The sequence below is a fragment of the Eschrichtius robustus genome, chromosome 21, assembly GCF_028021215.1.
Source record: "Eschrichtius robustus isolate mEscRob2 chromosome 21, mEscRob2.pri, whole genome shotgun sequence".
NCBI lineage: Eukaryota > Metazoa > Chordata > Mammalia > Artiodactyla > Eschrichtiidae > Eschrichtius > Eschrichtius robustus.
In genome coordinates, this window is record NC_090844.1 from 29299838 (window position 1) to 29314850 (window position 15013).

At 41.7% G+C, this 15013-nt stretch overlaps 1 protein-coding gene across 1 annotated transcript in view; it reads left to right on the plus strand.

Annotated features, from left to right (window-relative positions):
• KCNU1 (potassium calcium-activated channel subfamily U member 1) overlaps window positions 1-15013 on the plus strand; it is a 175196-nt gene that overhangs the window by 138612 nt on the left and 21571 nt on the right. The window contains 1 exon segment of the mRNA XM_068531985.1: window positions 13103-13199. Coding sequence (XP_068388086.1) covers window positions 13103-13199 — 97 coding nt within the window.

Genomic DNA, 15013 nt, shown 5'->3' on the forward strand with positions numbered 1-15013 from the left:
TCTCAGATTGCTTCAGGCATCTGGCTAATTTCCAGAGTTCTGAAATAGTTGATTTTGAGAATTTTTGTCAGTATTCTCATTGCTTTTATGAAAGAGTGGACTTTTGGATGTCCTTACTGCCATCTGGAAGTGCTTTTCTCCATGGCTACTTTTTCTAGTTTTGTTTTTTATCTTTCTATTAAAATTTCAATGATTACTTAAGCTGGTATAAAACTATCTCTTTGCAGCAACTCCTCTCTTCAACTGTAATTTGCCACTTTTAATCTGCAAATCAAAAAACCAAGCATGTTAGAATTATAGTTAACGCATGCAAAAATTTACCATGATGTCAGGGTGTGTTCTAGATCAGGGGGCTAGAAAATTACATCGTACAGGCCAAACCCCCAGCCCACCACTTGTTTTTTTATAATGGCTTGCAATGGCAAAGCAGTTGAATTTGCGGTGACAGTATATCTGTGCTAAATGAATGAAATATACTTTGGCAGTATCAGATTAGGCACTTATCGCAGTATTCCTAATTCAAAAGCACTTGTTACAACAGTTAGAAAAATTTAAAAGACTATCTCATCATAACAGAATTTGCAAAAAAGTTTGTTTATAAGTGGCTCATTTGGTAGCCAAGCAAGGGAAGTCATTTTCTGATGGTGAGCCCATTATATTGTATTTGATTGCAGCAGTCAACAAATGTGTCCAGAGAAAATGAAATTGTTTACTACCATTAATCTTTCAGCAAAAATGGTTGCTTGAATTGTTGACATTAGAAGCCATATCAGTAGTCATTTAAAAAGTAAGGCAAATGATTTTGAGTGGCTTCCCTTAGCTCATTGTGAGTCGATAAATGTTACTGATACTGTTTAATTGTTGTTTATTAAAGAAGCCAATGCTGAATTTGAAGTAACTGAAAAATTAGCCTCTGTGAATGGTCTGCATGGCACAATTACCACGTGAAAATATATTCAGAAAAGGTGAGACAACAGTAATTCATTACAATATGAAGTAGACTCTACTAAGATGTATTACAACTGATAGTGGTAAAAATATATGTGGAGCAGAAATTCATAGGCAGATTTACAAAAGTTGTGAAATGCAAGGTGTGTACCGACTATGTATATTCATTATATGTATGAATATAATGTATGTGTTTTTCATCAGCTGGTATCTTGTGGAAAATATTTTAATTTATCCTGAGTTATTGGGCCAATAGCATCAGCAGTGAATTTCATTTGCTCTTATGGACTTCACCATTGTTATTTCTGTGAATTTTTTCAGAAATAGAAGCTGAATATCCTGACTTGCCCTATGGCAAAGCCATCTAAGACCTTAGCAGTGGTAAAGATTTATTGTCATTTTTTGAACTCTGGGTCAGGACTGAAATTTTTCTGAATGAGATCTGCCCTTGGTCACTTACTGAACACTAAATGGCTTCCAAACTTGGCATTCACTGACGGTTTGACTGTTTTCCTTAAAGAAATCAACATAAAATTAAAAGACAAAACAGCTTATATATGAAACTCATTTTATGATAAAGTCACTAAAATGACAATTATTGTTCTTTGAATCACAACTAACGTCATGCTCTTTTATACATTTCCCATGATGTCAGAAGTTAAAACAAAAGGTGTGATCCCTATTTCCATACATATTTCCAGTGGATGTATTTTCTGATCTCAGTTCCAGTAGTGTCTGTTTGTTTGTCTGTTTGGACTCTGATGCAAGTGCAAGGGAAATTTCTGTATTTTAAGTTCATTTAGCTGTTCAGTTGAGGAGTTTCCACCTATCCTTCCATTGCAAGTGGTTAATCTGCCGTATAATGACATGCTAAAGGCAGATATCGAGAGAAGGGTCTAATAATGTCTTCTAAGCGATGAATATCCTCGACTAGAATCATACGTTCATGGAGCACTATAAGTATTTGGCAGTACCTACCTATCTGTGTGAAAAAACATTTCCAAAGATGATAAATCTTTGAATTAAATCTCATTAACATTAACATGTGAACATTTGCAATTGAGTTTGATGATAAGAACACTAACTTTGAATGCCAGTTTAGCAAAATACCTTTGAAATTAGCTCTGTAATACAAAAATATATTTATTATGATGATCATTATATTTTGAACATCATCAATGAGAAATTGTGAAAATTTATTTTCGGTCTTGTTATATATCTACATAATATCAGTTTTGTGTCTTGGCCCGCAAGCTTAACATGTTTACTACCTGGCCCTTCACAGAAAAAAATTTTTGATCCTGTTCTAGATAGTGAGGTTGACCAGTATCACATCACATGTCTGGAAATCATAGGCAGAGGTTCAGTTCGCAAAGGCATTAATTCTCATCCCAAACTCTTACTAAAATTTTGAGTTTAGAGTAAAAGGGTGTTGAACAGCTTGGAAAAATAGAGGTGAATAAAGAGTGCCATGAAGTGCAATGGACTCCTTAATTATATAATCTTAGTTTCCCATTGAAACTAAAAAAATAATATAGACGATAAAAGAATCAAAGAGTTGAATAAAATCAAGACATCTGAAATGTGTTGTGGTTTTGTTAGACTTTTGCCCTAGAATCCTGAGTAAAAGAGAATGGGTTCCTGGCAGATGGTCAAATTGAAGAGGCTGAGAGAAGATTTCACAAAGCGTGTAGTTTTTTTACTTTCACAGAGTGATGAGAGCTCATGCATAACTTAGAATCTTTTTCCATGGATATTTTGATAGGGAAGAGAAAGAAATTATAAGAAAGAATTTGCATTCTTGCAGAACAGTCCAGAAATGACCAACCAGGAAGTTAAATATTATTTATATTTATGTTAAGTATCCATATAATTCTAAACAGATGCCAGTTTACTCTAGGTTATAAAAGCCAGAGCTTCTTAGCTGAAAACGTTGACACTGCATTATTTTGAAAAATCCATTAGGTCTACAAGGGCAATGGAGCCCTCTTCATGCATGCACTTCTGCCTGCTGGGTGACTAGTGGTGGACCATGGGGTGATCTTGTTTGTGTTGTGAGACATAGCAAGAAAGATGCAAGTCACAACTCACTTATCAGCATACACCATGGTTCCATGGGACAGGAGACATTTATGTGTGTGTATGTTTCGTGGTGATTTTTAAATTATAGGAAGGTTCCCAGAAAGTTTGTAGAAACTCTCTCTCTCACTCTCTCTCTGTCTCCCTTTCTCCCTCTCTCCCTCCTATAAATGGCTGCACCTAAGTAGACAATTTTGGGAAGGCAATGCATGACTCCCCAAAGTTTCCTTCTGGACCTTAGGCAATAGGGGCAAGTGGTGGGGCATCCAGATGGTGTGTGTTTGTTTTTTTAACATCTTTATTGGAGTATAATTGCTTTACAATGGTGTGTTAGTTTCTGCTGTATAACAAAGTGAACCAGCTATACATATACATATATCCCCATATCTCTTCCCTCTTGAATCTCCTTCCCTCCCACCCTCCCTATTCCACCCCTCTAGGTGGTCACAAAGCACCGAGCTGATCTCCCTGTGCTATGCGGCTGCTTCCCACTAGCTATCTATTTTACATTTGGTAGTGTATATATGTCCATGCCACTCTCTCACTTTGTCCCAGTTTACCCTTCCCCCTCCCCGTGTCCTCGAGTCCATTCTCTAGTAGGTCTGCGTCTTTATTCCCGTCCTGCCCCTAGGTTCTTCATGACCTTTTTTTTTTTTTTTTTTTAGATTCCATATATATGTGTTAGCATACGGTATTTGTTTTTCTCTTTCTGACTGACTTCACTCCGTATGACAGACTCTAGGTCCATCCACCTCACTACAAATGACTCCATTTCGTTTCCTTTTATGGCTCAGTAATATTCCATTGTATATATGTGCCACATCTTCTTTATCCATTCATCTGTCGATGGACACTTCGGTTGCTTCCATGTCCTGGCTATTGTAAATAGAGCTGCAGTGAACATTGTGGTACATGACTCTTTTTGAATTATGGTTTTCTCAGGGTATATGCCCAGTAGTGGGATTGCTGGGTCGTATGGTAGTTCTATTTGTAGTTTTTTAAGGAACCTCCATACTGTTCTTCATAGTGGCTGTATCAATTTACATTCCCACCAACAGTGCAGGAGGGTTCCCTTTTCTCCACACCCTGTCTAGCATTTATTGTTTGTAGATTTTTTGATGGTGGCCAGTCTGACTGGTGTGAGGTGATATCTCATTCCAGATGGTTTCTTGATGCAACAGACCTCAGCTTCAAGAAATCCAGAAATGAACGTCAGCTATGTAGTCACACATAAGAAAAGTCAAGTACTTGATGTGCTGCAGAAACTTAATCTCAGAGGCGAACAAGGCAGTGTGGGCATCCTCCTCCTTTCCCATTGTTCTCATTCATCTTTAATGTAAAGACCTAAAACACAGGGGCCATCTCGGTAACAGTGCTCGAGACCTTCCTTCCCTCTCACCCTGTGACTCCTGTCTCCCACCTGAAAACCCCGACTCTTACCTTTCACCCCTACAAACAGCCCAACTTTAATCACTTCTTCTCGTTAAAGAACACTAACCGCAACCATTTCCCTCCCACCAGAGACCACTAATTCTAACTTTTCACCTTCAATCGAGGCAGGCCACTTTTAAAAAATAGCCATCTTGTAACACATAGCGGGGGAGGAGGGCTCCGTGTCACAACTGATTCCACATGGCGTCCATCTCCATTCTCTCCGTTGCTGCTTGACAGGTCACGGGTGCTAAGGACAATGCTATAGCACCCAGAATGCCTTTATTCCGTAGGCTTCCCTCCAGAGATGGCTTCCAGATGTGGGGAAGTTTTTAAAGTCTGTGGTCCTCGACACGTCATTAGGTCCTTCCAATGTTTCCAAAAATCTGTAATCACCAGCATGCTAATAATTTGTCTCCATTTTGACCTTCAGCCCCTGGGATTTCAGAGAAACTAAGGAATGTGGATAAGAAGACTTCACAAATAACACTCTTTTTCTAGAAAAAAAAAAATCCATTAGTATCCACGTATCCTGGAATTATGTCCTCTACACAGTTTGTGTACCTTTCAGTTTGATGCCCCTCCCTCTCTTTCTCTTTCTGTCACACACACTCATGCACACCCACACCTGTAACATTTTGATGGATGCTATTTTTTCCACTCCTAATGTCTTTGGTGGGGGGTATTATTATTAGTAATTGTCAAGGCCAAGCCTCTCACCCCACTGCATAAGGAAAGCATTTTTGTCACCCTAATCTCTGACCCAGGCTCAATCCCTTAAAACCTTAGAAAGTATATCAATACAATGAAAAATGAACTGGTTTTCAGATATTTCAAATTCCTATCTCCCACTTCCGTTACCTCCCCACAAAAAGTAATAGTCTTTTGCCTGAAATTTGCATTTGTCTCATGTAATGTGTTTTTTAAGATCAAAAGTATCGGAATAACTGACTTAATCGTTCAGCTCCTAGTTCATTGAACAGGGAAGATTGTATCCCAGACTGTCTAAGGGAGGAAAATATTTTTCATTCAGATCAACTTCTGTGTTTACTGTGTCGTTTGATATTTAGAAAGTGTTGGAAAGGGCACCTGAAAATACAACCTCATGGTGAAAAGATTGGCTGAGGAAATCGTTCCCAGGAGAGGTGAGGCTTGCCCTGCGCCCTGGCCTCCCCTGCCCAGGACACAAACTCCAGCCTTTATTAAAGTAGCTGGTGCTCCGGTATTGTCTCATTTGTCCTCACGTTGTAGGAAATCCCAAATGCAATATCCATAAAATATCAATATAAAGGGATTTAAATGAGGGTCCATCTGGGGAATGGGTGAGGAAGAGGAAATTGTCCTGTTTTATCTTTCTCCTCCATCTCCCGTCTGGTAACAATTTTAAGTTCTCAGATGCCTACATGAATGCTTTCACAGAATACGCTCTGCAGAGAATCTGTCAGTTTACACTCATCAGAAATAAAGCAAAACTTAGCAGAGAACCCGTCACGTGTGAGCTCAGATGTGGGTTTATCTAATGGAAACACCCTCCCCTTCTTGCCTTAACCTGGGCCGGGGCCATTCTGACCTCGGGTCTAACTTCTAAGGCAAGAGGGTGGAAAAAATGTCTTTGCGGAGATTTCAAATGGTAAACATGGAAAACAGAGGGCATGGGCTTGATAGACTCCATCTGGAAAGCAGCATTTAAAGGCAAACAGAGCGCCCTACTCACAGCTGATTTGGTTTACGCTAGAACACAGTTTACATTCTCCTGTGTAGACTGAAATAAGATTACACTGAATACAGTGATGTCCTGAAGTTTAACACCTCTCTTTTTTAAAATATCATTTTCAGATTTTTAAAAAATCGTACCAACACTCTTTACCACTAAAGTCAATAATTCCTCAATAACTTAGGGAAGATTTTGTATGTGCCAGGAATTAGGAGACAGGAACAAGACGGAATTTGGAAGATACAATTTACTGGAAACTTCTTGTCGTAAAACCTCCAGGGCTCCAGCCACCCAACTGTCTTTCCTTCCACTGAACATCAGCCAGAATTACCTATAAACATAGAGGTATGGAAGGTGTTCTGGGCATAGCGTTTCAAGGCTTTATTCTTCCTTCCCCCTTCTTCCTCTCTCTCTAGGAGCTTTTCAGATTATCAGGGAAAAGTATCCCCATTCTGGCCGTCGAGTGACCAGTGTTAGTACTGAAGTCTCTTGTCCAGAACACCAGAGTCTTAAGCCAACCAGCAGAGTCGGTTGCCCTAGCTGCCCCACAATGGTTTTCTCTTTTTTTATTATTAATTTTTATTGGAGTATAGTTGATTTACAATGTTGTGTTAGTTTCTGCTGTACAGCAAAGTGAATCAATTATACATATACATATATCCACTCTTTTTTAGATTCTGTTCCCATATAGGCCACTTACAGAGTATTGAGTAGAGTTCCTGTGCTATACAGTAGGTTCTTTTTTTTTTTTTTTTTTAATTTTTATTTATTTATTTATTTTATTATTTTTAGCTGTGTTGGGTCTTCGTTTCTGTGCAAGGGCTTTTCTCTAGTTGCGGCAAGCGGGGGCCACTCTCCATCGCGGTGCGCCGGCCTCTCACTATCGCGGCCTCTCCTGTTGCGGAGCACAGGCTCCAGACGCACAGGCTCGGTAGTTGTGGCTCACGGGCCTAGTTGCCCCATGGCATGTGGGATCTTCCCAGACCAGGGCTTGAACCCACGTCCCCTGCATTGGCAGGCAGACCCTCAACCACTGCGCCACCAGGGAAGCCCACAGTAGGTTCTTACTAGTTATCTATGTTATATATAGTAGTGTGTATATGTCAATCCCAATCTCCCAGTTTATCCCTCCCACCCCCCGGGTTTCTTATTCCCCTCCTTCCCTAAGGTTTCCCACATGACTACCAAGAGGGCTTGGAGCTTTGGAGATAACCAGCCTGCTGTCAACGTATGTCACGCCCCGTGAGATCTTGTGGCAGGCTTTCTCACTTTTTACCCGGTAAAGGAGTCTCAGCAGGGAGATCTGGTCCAGCTGGGGGCGGGAGGCGCAGAGCCTGGTGTTCCGTTTGCCCTTCTCGTCAAAAAGGACGTGATCACAGAGCCCTTTCTAACAAGGAAAGTGAGTTGTGCCCGTCACCTTCCTGAGCTCCTTCCCCGGTTGCTTGGTCCTGAGGCTTCTCAGCGCTCACAGGAGCCCTTTTCCACTTGCCCATGCCCAGGTTCCTAGGCGAATGGGCTGCAAAAAGTGATCCACGTTTTTACGCCTTAAGTTTCCCTCCAAAGTAAAAATAATGCTTTGTAATGAGTAAGCGGCATCCAGGTGAAACCCAGGAAAATGAAATCATAATGTGACCATGAAGACTCATATTCTGAAGTTTGACTACAGCGTGTGTGTATGTGTATAGAGGTGTGTGTATATGTGTGTAAGTCTGAGAGAGAGGTGGGGGGAAGCAGAGATTATACAGCGTGCCCTCACATTCCTAAATTTTAGGTGATTTCCTCTTTCCCAGAACACAAAAGGTGGTAGTCAGAATTGACGATAAATGACTATTTCCAGGTTAAGTGTGAACTGCATAGCCTTGTCACTACCTGTGCCAAAGTCCCTGGGGAGCAGGCAGCTGTAGCCTGCAAGATACAGAATCCTCAGCAGCACCAAAGGCATCCTGGGACTGAGAACTTTCCCTCCGTTCTTGGTGGGAACTTGATGGCTGCTTTCAAGAGGCAGTGGCAAGAGATTTTTCCAAAGACTGAACCAAGAAGGGCCCTGACACTCCTGGAAACAGGCACACATCCCTCCTCTCCTTCCCAGCACTCAGCCAAGGGACTTGTCCTTCTCCCTGTGCTAAGACTTGATGAAACATATTGTTTTTATTCAACTCAAGTCTTGAGCAAAAAATATATTGTTCTGCATCCAGGCCAGAAAACTCTCTCCTAAGAATTTACAGGCCACCTGTGGAGTTTTAAAGAGGTTTCAGATGGAATGGTCACGTGCCAGGATTTCCTAACACATCCAAAAATGAGACCTGCAAAGACAAAAAAAGGGAACTGTAGGTGCTTTTTGAGCTTTCTAATAGATATTGTGAAAGGGAGGATCTCATCCATTGGTGGATCATTTTCAAGAATAATCTGAGTCAAGTCTGTTTGTTGGAGGAAATAAGGAAGCAGACTTACACTCTAGGAAATCACGCTTGCTGACCTGGCACTGAAACCTACCCCCCACCTTCTTTTTCTTTTTTAATTTATTTTACTTATTTTTGGCTGTGTTGGGTCTTTGTTTCTGTGCAAGGGCTTTCTCCAGTTGCGGCAAGCGGGGGCCACTCTTCATCGCGGTGCGCAAGCCTCTCACTGCCGCAGCCTCTCCCGTTGCAGAGCACAGGCTCCAGACGCGCAGGCTCAGTAGTTGTGGCTCACGGGCCCAGCTGCTCCGTGGCATGTGGGATCTTCCCAGACCAGGCCTCGAACCCGTTGTCCCCTGCATTGGCAGGCAGATTCCTAACCACTGCGCCACCAGGGAACCCCCCCCCCCACCTTCTTAATGGAGGTGTCCCTGCATGGCTGGATCTCTGTCTCATCAGGTGCCACCATTGGAAACAAAAGGCACACGGTGCTTCATTTATATTTTCCTTTAACTGATAGGATTCATACAAGATAAGTTGCTATGGGCACAGGAGGAATAGAAGTTCTCTTCAAAATGGTTCCAGAAAGCAGAGAGGAAAGGAGCCTGCCTTCCTTAGCTGGGCTATGTCCAAGCTTGTGCTCACAAGACATTTGCTTCATGAATGTCAAAGCAGACTGAAGAAGGCAGTTGTCAGCAAAGAGAGCTGGCGGCTTCCTTCACATATGGCTCTGCACATCCACAGGTCCTCACCCAGCACACTCAGCCTATCGGCTTCCAAAGGTGGAAGGCAAGACCTGACTGAGGACATTTCAGGGTCCGTTACCACCTCGGTTCTCCCAGGGAAGGTACCACACTTTGCTCGGACAGTAAGAAACCTATCTTGTGGCCAGTGAACCAACCCCACCGTCACCCCAACCATGTCCTGCCGAGGGCACTCTCTGATAACTTCCACCTTATTTCTCCCAGGCTGTCTTATACAGAAAGACCCCCTCACCCAAGAGGCTTCTCCCTGTGGTCAAGATGTGGCTTTTCTTCTTTGCCCTGAATGACCTGGATGGTGCCCTGTGGCTACCTTTCCCTCCAATAGAGTCAGCCTTTATGATACAATCCTTGTTTCCAAGTTCTAAGACTGCTAGTACTGCACATTCTCATAGATGATTTATTAGTCTCTCTAGGGAAGTATATTTCTGAAAGGATCATGTCATTTGCAAGGCATATAGCAAAAGGGAGCTTTAGTTAAGGGATGGTGAACTGAATCGCATCAGGTTTTGCTTTAGCAAGGACACTGGATGGATGCCTTTATGATGAAGTGGGTCTCCTCCAGCCTTTTCTTTAATGCAGGTCTCCAGCAGGTGTTTCCTCTAAGGCATATCTGTTTTCCATAACATCAGAATGAAGAAAGATGTTTTCTGTGACATCTTGGCTACATAGATCATGCTTTTTATTATGATAGAAAAGTGTACAGTGATTTATTTGCTACTCTGAGTCAAGTTAAATGTGCTTGGGAGAAGATCATCTTCCATCTGCCAAAAGGGCCTTTCATTTCCAGACCAAGGACTCTTTATTCATTATGCGGGGTGGGCGCGGGGAAAGGAAGCATTAGAAGAAGTGGCAAAAAAGCTGAAGAAAGTGACCAGAAGAAAAGTAGGGGCAGTTATTGTAGACATGGGTGCTGAGGGCAGAGCAGGAAGCCACCTCCTGAAGGTAGCTTGGGTATATTATATCAACACCTGAGGGATGGTGTCTAGGAAACTACACATGGAGAGAAACAAGCTGCTGTGAATGAGTAATACAGCAATTCTCCAAATCCTGATAAAAATCAAAACCAGACTAGGGTCTTGGTGTGCTCCCCTTAACAAGTTTGGCATAAAGCCATCACCGTGGTCCTGTCTAGCCATCACCATTAAGAGAGCCTGTGTGGCTTTTGGGATGCTGAGTTGGGACTCATGACTTATGGATATTTAAACCACCAAAAGCTGTTAATTTGAATTAACAAGATAACTCATTTTGGTCAAGCTGACCTTGAGTCTTAACTTTACAACATCTTCTGCCTAGGTAGATGACTAGAATCCACTAACTTTGTAGGTAGGTCTCAAATGGAGAGGAAAATAAAGGATTGCACCTAGTCCTTGGCTGATCTCATTAGCAATTAGCCTCTCTACTTTTCTAAACCCTTCTCCAGTGCCTCAAGTCCCTCACCCCAGCTTCTCTGTCTGGGTCCTCTCTCTATCCCATTAGTTTAGGTCTGATGTCGATCTAAGTTTAAGTTCCTTTGTCTGAAAAAGTATGACTTCAGATAGTAGTTTAGAAACTAACCTGGTTAAAGAGAGCAAAATACTTACGTTGGATCTGAGTCTTTGAACCAGGTGTTGAATAACAAGCTGTATTAATTCACAGGGAAAACCCCTAACCCTTCAGCACAAAGAACAATAGGTCATATTAGTCCCAGGATGTATAGTAAAATCTCACAGGAGAATGCTGTCATAAGCTACTGGTTACCGGGCCTGAACCTATAGTGTGACATAGTACAGTACGTCGGAAAAGGCATTTCAAGGCATAGTAACAGATGTTTTTAAGTAGTAAGTACCTAAGTAAATAGTAAAAGTTTTTGTGATCCAAGAAGTGTGTGAAAAACACTGGATTATACAAATTTTAAAGGCTATCTTTTGTGCAAGACTTTTCAGAACCTTTCATATGCTAAGCTGTGGGGTGAATTTCAAAGAGGGGATACTTTTCTAAAAATTTATTTGCTTACAGAAATCATTTCCTCGGGACTTCTCCAGCTGCTAATATTATGGAACGTGCATTTTGGAAAAGGTATTTGTATTAGGATAGGACAGACTAATGCTGTGGGAACAACCGTGAAATCTCAGTGGCTTAGCGCAACAACGGTGTCTTTCGTGTTCATGTTACATGCCCAGCGCAGGTCAAGGAGGCAGGGACTCGGCTCCACATAGTCACTCATGTACTCAGGCTGGCCATTTCTGCAGCAGGTTAGGAGGGAGCCTGAAGAATCACATGAGGGCTTCTCCCTACATCAGCCATCACTTCTCACATGTCATTGGCCAGAATGAATCATGTGGCCCCACGTAACCCCTCCATCTGCTAAGGCAGGAAAGGAAAATTGGACATTGTGAGCACCAGTAATCTCAACCTCAGCATTATATTCAAGTGTCAGCTTTACAGTCTGTTAGCTCTTTGACTTTTATCCATAAACTAAGGGGTGTTCTTTAAAGTCTCTGAAAGAGACAGAAATGCTCAGCAGATATTTCAGATGCTTCCCACGTTCCTCAGCCCTGTAAAGTCAGCAGGAGCCATGTGACTCATTCTGGCCAATGAAATGTGAGCGATGTGACTGGTTCTGGCCAATGAAATGTGAGCCATGTGTGACTTATTCTGGCCAATGAAATGTGAGCCATGTGACTCGTTCTGGCCAATGAAATGTGAGGTGCAATGACTTGTCGATTTGGGCCAAGGCAGTTAAATGCCTGGGCTCATCTCTCTCTCTTCTCTTGCCTTAATGACCAAGGAGGATGCATGTTCCAAGGGGTGTACCCTTAAGATGGTAGAGCCTCTGTCCCCCTAAGACTCTGAATGGCTGTGTAGAGCAGAGACACCTGTTCACCTCAGTAAAATACATAGTGTGGGTGAGAAATAACCTGTGTTGGGTTAAGCTCTTGGGATTTGAGGTTGTTTCTGCAGTCAATGCCTGGATTCTCTCGACTTGAACAGGTCCTTTCTAACCCAAACCTCTCTGTGATTCTTGAAGGGTTTCCTTTCTCCTCTCACAAGCACATATATATTCCTTGGGATGGGAGTGGGATTTTTCAAAAGCTCCTCCAACCCTTTTGGTCATTGAATACATGACATGACAAGCATTGTGCCTGATGGCAATGTACGGTGATCACATGGAAGGCTTTGCCGAGACTTATACCAAGGTTTGAGCAAATTTTAGTCAAATGAAGGCTGGTGATGGAAGCTGTAAATGATGCAAAATGCATTTAATAAGTAAGGATGTTTCAAAAGAGACCCATAAGAAAAGGTATGGAAAGGAGACAAGAGGAAAACAGGTTCAGGAGAGAGGTATACCACTCATGATTCGATCTTACGGCCTTTTAAATTCTGTATTCAGGTGCGCAAAACACCTCTCGTGATTTCTCCCAAGCAGCAGTAGCACCAGAACGGTAGCAAAATTAAGAGCAGAAGTGACCACCCTCAAGGCAGTTAATCTAAGTTAAAAAGAGAGACTGGTGTGTCTGTTAAACATACACACATGTGCACACACACATACACAAACACACAATTCTTGATGGCTTTTGCCCAAAGTGCTTAGTATGTCTTCAGCTGTGAAGACATTCAGCCCTTGGTGTCCTTCAGACATGCATCTTTATTCGGGGGTCTCATAGACCCGAGGTCATTTTCCTTATGTTATTCTTCACTTTGGGCTTGAGGCTCCAATGAGTTTGACGTCATGCTTTGTTACACCAGAGCCCCAAGTGTTCCCAGGCTAACTCTCCATTCTCCGTATCTAGGGCTTTTCTATACGAAATGGAGCGAGAGTCTGACCGCCTTGATAGCAGTGGCATGTTTCATTGGTGCAAAGCCACCCCTTTGGACAAGATGATTCTGGTAGGTGATCTTGTACCAAATCTCAGGTAAAATAAAGCTCCTTTTAGGGTAGATGATGTCCTTCCACTAGTCATAAGCACCTGCCCTTTCTCTTTGTAAACTGTGAATTTTGAAGGAAAAACATACCTCATGAGCCATGTGAATGTACGCAAAATAACAGATGTGGCATTTGACAAGGACCATGTGGGTAATATGATGCCGGGATTTAAAATAATTAGATCAGATTCTTCAACTACTTTTCCCCTCCTTTAATAGTTTAGCTGAGTCAGTTATTCAGAATAATGTTCTCCTGAAACTTTGCTGTTTTGCTAGTAAATCTAACTGATTTAAACGCACCAGGGGAACAGACTATTTACAACAACTCTGGGGTCTTTCTTTTTTTTAATTAAATAAAAATTCCCTTAATTAGTTTTTAAAGTTTGGACTTTCTATAGTATTTTTTCTTAAAGGTGGCTATACTTAAACACATTAGCAAAGGATGCGTCTCCAAAATGCTCAGTCCTCCCACCCCACACAGCATGAGGGAATCCTTATAGGTGTTAGAATTCTGTCCTTGTCTCTGTCCTCTTAAGGAGACAAACTAATTCAGCTCACTAAAATGCCAGCAACCAAGATGCAAAAGCCTTGCATATTATCCCAGGCTCTGATACCTGCATTCTGGATCCCCATCTATTCTCATTTTCCAGAGTTGGAAACTCAAGGATAATCTCAGTGGTTTTCCTTGCAAGCAGTAGCTGGTAAATTTAAGTAATAAAAGATGAGTTTTTTAATTAAAAATAAACTAACAAAAGATGTTTGCATGTTGTAAGAACCCTATATAATTTGTTCAACTGTGACTAATTGATAATTTTATATTTTTCTTGCTTTCCAAAAGTAGTTTAGTTCACTTTTTTCTGTTAAACACACACACACAATTTTGTAGCTCAGTGCCAATGTCCTGACAGAATATGTTCCAATTTTTGTAAAAAGCATGATCAATCATTTGATCAGAAGTACAAAATTGTCAGAGCTGTCATATCAACTGGAAAACTGTTAGGGCTGCTGAAACTCCCCATTTTAGCAAGTATGTCTTATTCTAAATGAAACAAAATAAACATCCGTTGATCAGGAAGGCAAACATGTTGCCAGTGGGAGGGAAATCTTTAGAAAGGTTGGGAGGGGGTTGCAGATGGAAGCATCCAAGAGACCAAATGATGGCAATAGCAGACATTTTCTTATACCCTATTTACTGAGCCCGCAGACAGGTTGCTGTGATAGAGCAACTCTATGTGGAATATAGTTCAGAACACCAGCTGAGTCTTCTGATAAATTTAGAAGGGCTTCTAGTTTAAGAAATCCTAAGAGTTTTGAAACTGTGACTGTAGAGGAGAAATGTCCTGATTACAAAATTTGGGCCAACTTTGAACTTGGTTTGGTTTGCAGAAAAGTCAAATGGAAGTTGTCGATTTGTTACTTGGAGCACATAGTGCATCCTCCCCTTCCCCCCAAAAGCCACCATCTTTCTCAATTGGGAGACAGTTTTGTGCTGCAGTTCCTTGGAGAAATTGCCTCTCTAGCTGTGCCCATTAATTGCACTCTGCCATGTATCTCGTTCCTAATTGTTTAGGTCTACTTAGAAGAGCAATTTCTGGACTTCAGGCCTGTTACATTAAATACTGTTGGAGGCTTCATTATTCAAGTTAAAACTAACCGAATTAGCCAGAGACAATTATTCAATAGATTTGGTTAAGATTCGTATCACTCTCTAGAAAGGCTCTCCAGACAAGTAGCTTCGTTTCCCCCGCACAGGGCCATTCCCTTTGGAATTTCCCAGT